This window comes from Topomyia yanbarensis, chromosome 1 (assembly GCF_030247195.1).
Source record: "Topomyia yanbarensis strain Yona2022 chromosome 1, ASM3024719v1, whole genome shotgun sequence".
Taxonomy (NCBI): Eukaryota; Metazoa; Arthropoda; class Insecta; order Diptera; family Culicidae; genus Topomyia; species Topomyia yanbarensis.
The window spans coordinates 180,646,321-180,655,736 of NC_080670.1; the positions used below are offsets into that span (position 1 = coordinate 180,646,321).

At 42.5% G+C, this 9,416-nt stretch overlaps 1 protein-coding gene across 1 annotated transcript in view; it reads left to right on the forward strand.

Moving 5' to 3' along the window:
* Positions 1-8,887, forward strand: part of LOC131676112 (uncharacterized) — a 171,091-nt gene extending 162,204 nt beyond the window's left edge. The window contains exons 9-12 of the mRNA XM_058955236.1: positions 5,555-5,619; positions 5,695-6,962; positions 7,030-8,503; positions 8,556-8,887. Coding sequence (XP_058811219.1) covers positions 5,555-5,619; positions 5,695-6,962; positions 7,030-8,503; positions 8,556-8,876 — 3,128 coding nt within the window. The 3' untranslated portion in view covers positions 8,877-8,887. The remainder of the gene's footprint in view (positions 1-5,554; positions 5,620-5,694; positions 6,963-7,029; positions 8,504-8,555) is intronic.
* Positions 8,888-9,416: the final 529 nt, after the last annotated feature.

The window sequence follows — 9,416 nt, forward strand, 5'->3', positions numbered from 1 at the left end:
AGTAGAGAAATACCTTTAGAATTATATAGTGTTCTCATGAATTGAGGCGACTTTAGAGTCCCAACTTTTCCTCGGGATCGTTTCACCTGCCAACAAAGAACAATTTAATTCTCTTCGGTCTGCTTTGGCAGCAGAATGGTATGGGCGTTGGGCATACCATTCTGCGGCCATCTTGGACAATAGACACACCAGAGAGTGATTTGTTCAGCTCTTCGTCACATCGAATGGCCAGCTGCAGCTTACGGGAGACTGGTCTTTTTGTTTCCACAGGCTGCGTTTCCTACCAGCTCCAATGTTTCAGGGGTGAGATATTCCATTACAGGCGCAAACGAGACCGATGCTCCGGCACCGACACGTTCGATGTAGTAGCCCTTTCTCAGCAGACGGTGTTTTTGGCCAACAGGAAACTGGAGACCGGCACGCAACGCGAGCGGTTCTGTACCGCATCTAGACATAGCGATCATATGTGTGGTGTAGTCAATGCAACACATTAATGATGCCGCACTCGCAAACGACCCCCGATTTTGTACTCAGTTCAGTTCACGGTCGATGCCAAATGGGCAGGTCATTAAGTGAAATCAGTTTACTGCCATCGTCAAAGGGAGATTCGAACAAAAACTGTCCAACATTTGTGGGTCGGAGCTTGTAACTAGCGGAAACCAATCAGGAATGAGTTTCGGTCAGATGATTTAAAATCGATTTTTCCATGTTATAATAGATGGTGGTGGAAAACATTTTCAAATTTAATTCTTGGTTGCTTAATAGCACTGATAAGGGCTTTTTTCTCTGTGTAGGAGATTTTTGTTCCAATTGACCCTCGTGACTAGCATGGCGGAGCTGTACAAACTAATTTGCGGCTCGGTGCATAAAATTAGCGGTAACCAATCAGAAATGAAAATAATTAGATAGCATGTCATCCACCAGCCGTCAACTGGTTTGTTATTTGTAATCTTTGGCGGTGGATCTAGCCTACTCACAAACTACCTGGCTTGGCGTCCGCCACACCGGAAAACGGCGTGAATTATTTCTGTTTACAGAACTATTTAATTTGGATTGGTTCTTCGTTTCGTGTCTCCTTTTTTTGGAAAACGTCAACTCACATAATCCGATACAGCTGTCACATACGTACATTCCTTTATTTTACATATCTTTTTTGCACATTTGCATCAGTTCATCTTTGAGACCTATGCCGCATTCGTTTACGAATCTTGAAAATAACGATTCCCAAGATCCGCAAGCAAACCTTGTTCGAACCCCACTAATGGTGTACGATAAAAAACGAACGAAATGCTTCGCCAAAAATAAGACTCCACAAAGTTTCACTACAAGGAACTTCTTTTTTTTCAGAGTTATCCTGCTGGAGCTGTAGAGCTAGGTTCTCGGAAGGGCTCCCCGTCAGAATCACATGCTACAATTGGCAGACGAGACAGGCAATGTCGCCCACTAAAACACTGCATTAGGCCAATTGTAGCGGGGCGTGATTCTGAATGTGATATTCATTGTACGGTTCAGGTATGTGCGGGCGTAGGGACTCGCGATCGCGTGTATCATCGCGAAGAGCTCAAGCATTTGTACGTTAACGTGTTCGATCGCGTGTGCGTTTGTATGTCGCGTGTTCTAACGTGTATGTAACTTCGCGTGTATGAATTCTATTTTATAACCGTGTGCCATTCGCATATTCTCGTGTGTTCTTGGATAATCGCGCGCGGACCGTGAATCTAATACTTTATTTTTTGGTGCACTGCTAAGATGCTAAAAGAGTGTGAGATCTTCCATATCACTAGAGTGCCCGGTATTGTCTAGTGGATATGTGCTTTATTTTTTTATTGGTCCTGCTGAATGTATGGATCTAAGTTATTAGGACAGAGAGTAATGGTTTCCGGACGTGGCCGATTCATGAGCACGCGAAAACGGACGTTTGTAGGTTTGAGACAGCGTTTGAAACTTCGTGAGTGCTAAAACGTTCTCCTTATTACCGGGGTGTTATCAAGTTTGCGCGATCGCGAACGTAGGTGTGCGTTGATAATCGCGAAGGGCTTAAGCGTTCGTATGTTTGTCACGTGTGCTCGCGTTAATGTGACTTCGCGTGTACAAGACTGGATTTTGTAACCGTGGCATTTCCTATATACGCGTGCGTTCTTGGATGGTCACGCGGACCTTTATTCTGATAGTTAGTTTTTGGTGTACAATTCACATTCTGACAGGGAATAAGTTACCCCATATCACTAGAGACCTCGGTCATGTCGCCATGTAACGTGGTGTCCAGTGGATATGAGAGCTTTCTTTTTTAGAATGATCCAATTGAAGGCATGGACCTAGTCTGCTGATATCAAGGATAGAAACATCCGGAAGTGACCGATTCATGATCGTGCGAGTGCGGGAGTTTTTAGGTTCTCGCTTGAGACCGCGTTTGAAAATTTATAGGAGCTGAGACATTCACCGGGATGTTGTTGTGTTGTTTAGTGAATATGAGCGTCACTTTTTTGATTGGTTCAACTGAAGGCATTAGTCCAGGCTGGTAAAACTTTCGGACGTGACCGTTTCATGATCGCGCGAGTGGTGAGTTAATGTTTGAGACCGCGTTTAGAAGTTTAAAAATGCAACGTTTACTTAACTACCGGGGTGTTTTCATGTAGGCGAAATCGCAGGCGTAAGTATATGTGGTCGCGTTTGTGGTCAGGTTTGTGTTATCACGAAGGCCACGAGCGTTTGTACCTATATGAGTATAGATAGCGTATAGTAAAGATATATTAATAAAAGGAATCATAACATGCCGAATAAAGAAAAAAGATGCAAAGAGCTTGACTAGAAGTGTACAAATTGAACAATACTATTTTGGTATACATAAATAATGGAAAATCAAATAGATGTACAAAAGAAACAGACTAATGAAGTAGAATAGAAAAGTATATGTAACATGCAATCAAACTCATCTAAATGCAGCAAATATTGTATATTTATCATTAACGACAATTGCATGCTGTTAGACTTTCATCATGTTATGCTGTCCGGGAATGGATGACTCGCGTGCGTCGGTAAATTAATTTTACCCTAATTTATTTAACCCGACTTTCCCGAATGAATAGAACCAAATGCTCGGATTGATCACCAGAAGCATCAGCCACTATTCTATCATATACGTCAGTTCTGCATCCATTCCCTGACCCAACTGTCACAAATACTCAGACGAGCACATACATAGATAGACATACGACTAGCACATTACAGTTGTACACTAGTACGGAAAACTAAGATTATCACAAAGCTACAACTAATGAGTTTCTACTTATTCTACTTTATTAAATTAGTTTAATTAGTATATGCACGATGACGAAGTCGACCGATAAATGGACACACAATGACTCCCTCCGTGAGCCCCGTCCACGAATACCACCAATACAACAGTATTTGCAAATATGGCACACAGCTAAAGTCAATCTACGTCGATCCGCCAGTCGGCCACACCACCGCGCATAGATCAGTGGTTTAGCGTTGGTATGCGCAGGTGCAGAGTATGAAGCAACATATAAAATAAAAAAAGGCGCATTAGCCCTCTCGGTCTCCTCGATGCACCACTATCGAGGCGTAATGCAATACCCATCTTAAAGCAATTGATGCTTGATGATGTTTGCAATACCGTCAAACCCCTAAACCTTGGGGAGGGAGTTTCACTACAAGGGACTTCTTGAATATTTTCAGAAACTATATTTTACAAACAAAATTTAGAGAATGCTTTTGAAAAATAAGGCACATTTTTGTCGAACATTTTTTTCAAAACATAAAAAAGAGAGGGGGGGGGGGGCGTGTGGTTCTGGTATGACTATTTGACCAACTACGGAACTAATCCACAGGTCATTTAATGTGCATGGGAAATACGCATGGTTTTGTTTGAGTTGAATAATGACTGTTGAATCATGTATGAGAGTTAAAAATTGACAATTGATGATCCACTACCAATTTGTGGACAATGTTTTGCCAGTGCTGGTGGCAAAACATGATGATTAGTTATGCTCTAACACCAACCATACCATAAACTTGGATGGACCTTCCAACTCCTACCAGCAGAAGACAAAAGATTCTTCACATTTCCTTTCGATCATATCAATATGTGTCTGCCTAGTCCTAGTTTTCCGTCAACATCGTTTGCATCTGCGTGAGAAGTGCGTTCTACAGAGTCTAAATGGTCTAAATGGTGCGTAATATTGCAGTCAAGTCGTTTTTCTGGAGGAATGTAAACGACTCCAATAAAGTAGATCGTCATCTACGTAGTAATCTTCGTCCAAACAGCGTCAGTGCTTGATGTATTATCCACACCAGGAGATAATTGTGGAAGAAACAGCGATCAAAACTCTCCAGCCACGATCCTGAATGCTGTTGCGATCGCTTCAATCCGTTCGATAAACCGTGTAAAAATCCCCGAAGAGTGGCATCGATGTGATACGATCATCAAACCAAGTTTCTGTCGGAACGTAAATATCGTAGTCGCCGTCAGTTACAGCCTAGCACACGTCCTTGATTTTCGTCCTAAGCCCTCTGACGATGGGTAGTACAATCGCAAACCGTCAGTGCCACGTGCCAAGCATCCCGGCATATTACCAGGACGTGATGTGGCATGCTAGAACCCAGAAAGCTTTCAGGGAGCGAATCGTCATTTCAAGCAAAATACTCGCCTTAGAAGGGAGTTCGAAAAATCCCCTATCGACCACCGAAAGCAGGACCGGGACGACGGAGCTGGTTACCGGCTGGTAGCGCGGTACATTTTTTTTCTAGCCTAGCCGGGCCTACGAAATCGTATTACTAACAAAAATTCAACAAAATTAAAAATGTTTTTAATTACGACACGCTAAGTCAAATGCAAACAAAATTAGGCCGACTGTACAAAGCAATCCGCTACGTGACCTACGACGAAAAAGGTATGCCTTCGAATTAACCGGATGGTTTCATATGCCTTAACCAATAAAAGGAATACGGGATCATCTACCCTAATAACCATTTCTAGTACTATACCCATCAAGGTGTTGGTAGTTTTTAATCTACCCAGTGGGTACTATGTCGATACTTATTTCTCGATGCAATGCAACCGGTTCATCGTAGGAGCAGCTATGGAAGATTCTGATTCATTCAGATAACAGTATTCTCCACCAGTAATAAGATCAACATAAGGAAACAATCTGGCATGTGATATCATTTGTATACATTGATAAGAACGAGATAGCCGGTAGACCGAACAGGTATGCATGAGATGTGTGTTATTTGAAAGCTAATCATCCCCAAGTTTACCGGTCAGAAATCGCACAAGCAAACGTTAGACCAATTTTCAAAAAGGGCGGAATTCGAAGCTCACGAAATCGAGAACAGGACTAGCGTGGATTGGGTTGCAAAATTCAATTCACATTGACGAACTTTCTAAAACCTGTCGCATCTTAGTTTAGTACCGATGATCAGCTGGTCGCTGGTAAGTTACCCCCTTTTCAGATACAATCGTTGAAAGCATCCTTTATCTATCTGTTCTAATTAACGTTATCTGTTTGTTTTTTTGTTTGCATATTTGCAGCCTCTCTGTCTACACTCCAAGCTCACACAGTTCAGCCAACCCAGAACGGAGAAAGATCCAGCAGTGTGCTTGCACCGCTTGGATTGCAACGATATGAATTTGGCTAGATTTTAAAAATTCATCTACTGTTTTAAAACAAGAGACCTGAAATGGCACTGCTATTTAAAATGGTGTTACTGACACACATTCTAGGAAGCTCATCAGCGCAGTTTTTCGGTTTCGACTTGGGGTTCACGATACCGCAAGATTTCGGGTTCACAATACCGCGAGAAGCTCAGCAGCATTACGATTACGTGATAGAAGCGTACTATTGCGACGAAGAAGTATCCACACCAAGCTCGAGCGATTCCGACTGCGGCACTAACAGGAACGAGCAGTGGTTCACTTGTCTGGAGTCAAATCTCACCAGTGGTTGTAGTTGCATGTACGCCAGTACCAATTACGAGAGTCTATACAGCGTAATCAATCCGGAAATTACGGTGAAAATACCAGGAATCTTCGCACAGATACAGTGCTACGAGAAACCTGGGTCCACGCCCCAGGTGAAGATTATACCCTGTCCAGTTACCAGCTATTTTGGAATGGAACATATCAAAACGTTCTGGTTACAGAACTACGGCAAAGATCTTAGGTTTCTGTTGTTTCAGCAACATTTCGAGAATATGCCGGATATTTTGAGTTTGCCCAGTCCGGAGATGGCAGATGTTTCGTATATCAGATGGTTGGTTCTACGTAGCAACACTAATGATTTGGGCAGGGTACTTTCTAATTTTAATAGTTTGATTAAACTGGACCTTGCAGACAACCAGATCACTGAGCTGAAGCCAGGTTTGTTCAAGGATCAAAGACAGTTGCTTTACTTGAATTTGAAGCGCAATCAGCTTCATAGCATAACCAAAGACACGTTCCGTGGGGTTGAAACTCTTGAAGAACTAGACATCTCCGATAATGTTTTCGAATCGCTCAACACGGATGTGTTCACCCTGCTACCGGATCTGACAGTGTTGAATCTTGGTTTCAATCGATTCGCCGTCATGCCGGAGCAACTTCTATCCAACAACCGTAAGCTCAAGGAATTCAGCTTGTCCAGCAATCAAGGCCCACTGCGAACTCTTCCGGAAAACTTTCTAGGCAATCTTACCCAGTTGAAAACTGTAATACTCAACCGGTGTAATTTTGCTAACCTTCCAGCTTCACTGTTTCGCGGTTCCAGAGATATAATGTATATGGATCTCAGTTACAACCAGCTTAGTTCCGTGCCGAAACTGCTTCTACAAGATCAGCTACGTTTAGAGGATCTGAACTTGGCATTCAACAAGCTGGAGATACTTCCCGACGGACTGTTCGAGAACACTAAGGAACTGGTTGTGCTCCAGTTGTCCTACAACCGTCTGTGTAATTTATCAGCGTGAGTATTTCTGAACCAATTCGATTTTCCAACCTAAAAATAGAAAAACAAAAATCTGTCATTACAGAAATATATTTGAATCGATGGAAAAATTAAGAGTACTAAAGATAGACAACAACTACCTTTACGTTATTGATCAGTTGACGTTTAGCAGGACAAGCGCCCTGGAAGAACTGTCCATGCAAAACAATCAGCTGTCCTTTCACGATTCAATCTTGATCATCCAGGAAGAGGTAAACATTACCGACAACGGAAGCCCGTTCCAGAACCTCATTAATCTTCGCATTATAAGCCTGAGCAACAACAACATCACAACAATATTTCGTGACTGGAACAGCCAAACCGTGAAACTACGCGAACTAGATCTAAGCTACAATCAAATATCTACCCTGTCCTATCTAAACTTACAATTCATATCCCAAGACATCCACGTAAATCTTTCCCACAATCGCATTACCAGCGTCGACCTGAACAATAAAACTAATGATGATGTCAGGATCCTGGTCGACATCAACGAAAACCCACTGAACTGCGACTGTAACATCCTATCATTCGTCGAACATGTACAGAACTCCAAACGCCAACCAATTCAGTTTTCAGTTGACGAACTACGCTGTAGCGAACCCGCGGAACATTCCAACATTAAAATTAAGAATGTGCGCACCGATAAACTCCTCTGTTCACTGGACCATCCCGATGCGGACATAAAACTATGCCCAGCCAGTTGCAGTTGCTTCACTCGCCCGCTGGATCACGCAACTATCGTCAACTGTAGTGGGCGAGGACTCTTCGAGGTACCGCCACTGCCCAAACCAACCCTGTTCGGGTACGATTTCCTTGAGTTGCATATCGGAGACAATAACATCACCAGGTTACCGACCACGGAACATCTTACCGGATATGAGCAAGTGGCCGAACTATACGCTCAAAATAACAGCATCTGGACATTGGAACGTGACAATCTACCGAATCGTTTGCGGGTCCTAGATCTGAGACGAAACCGTCTTACCACGTTGAATCAGTCAGCAGTGAAAAAGTTGATCAGTTCCGAGGAGTTGAATAGTTTGAAGCTTTCCGGCAACCCTTGGCACTGTGATTGTGACGCCACTCAGTTTTTGAGTTTTATTATGTTCAACACAACAAAAGTTAAAGATTTTGAAAACATGACCTGCGAAGACGGTCGAAAGTTCGCTTCGATCATAGTAGGCGCTCTTTGCAGTGAAAGCATCAGCTCAACCATCACCGTTGTTATTGTTGTTCTGTCAATTTTCGCCATGTTGACTGCGTTTTTCATGATTCTATTTTCAATTTACCACATGGAGATCAAAGTGTGGCTGTTCAAGCACAATCTATGTATGTGGTTCGTATCGGAGGAGGAACTGGACAAGGACAAGCTGTACGATGCGTTTATTTCCTACTCGCACAAGGATGAGGAATTCATCACGGATCACCTGGTGACGACGTTGGAAAGCGAACCAATGAATTTCAAGACATGCTGGCATGTTCGCGATTGGATTCCGGGGGAGTTGATTCCGTCGCAGGTGAGTTTTACTCCATTCAAAAAGGAATAAATGATAAAACACATGATTTCAGATCGCCAAATCTGTGGACGACTCGCGCCGAACGATTGTCGTCCTATCGACGAACTTTCTGGAGTCGGGTTGGGGTCGGATGGAGTTTCATACCGCACATCTGAACTCAATGGCTGAAAAGCGCGTTCGGGTGATTGTCGTCATCTATGGCGATATCGGGGATATTGAGCGGTTGGATTCGGAACTGAAGGCCTATCTCAAAATGAACACCTACATCAAGTGGGGCGATCCGTGGTTTTGGGATAAACTCCGCTACTCTATGCCGCATCCTCCAAGGGTGAAAGGACTGAGGGGGAATAAAAATGTTCATGAGCTGCGTTAGTTCTAGAAAAAGCGCTTGTTATTTTATTTTAACTCGAGTAATTTCCTGGATGGCCGCTTCAGGGAGATCTGATGGTTCCAGCATTTGTTGTGCTTTGCTTGCACTTTAATTTGTTTACCGAATGATTTGCCGATTAAAAGTTATCAACATTGGAAAAAGAGCTATTTTCAAACGAGAATATCTCGACACACATTAACGATAGCGTGTTTTCGTCTTCGCAAAGTAAGGAAGCTTAACAATCCAAACAATGTTCTAAAAACATTAATCTAATGGAAAAAATCGAGAAGAAAACTTATGATAAAAAAACTTTTCTTAAGGGGCCTATCACAAATAAACTATCGTTATATCTCAAAAAGCATAAAACTAGAGAGTTGAAGTCTTCAGGTAATCTGTTTGTAAAGAGTTTCTCTTTTACTTTGCTGAAGTAAGAATTTTTCAATCTCAATTATTGAAAAAAAATTCGAAACTCATTATTAGGGGGATTAATCATCAATCCATTAAGACGGAAAGAAGGGGAGTTCTATTCCAAGAAACTTTCTC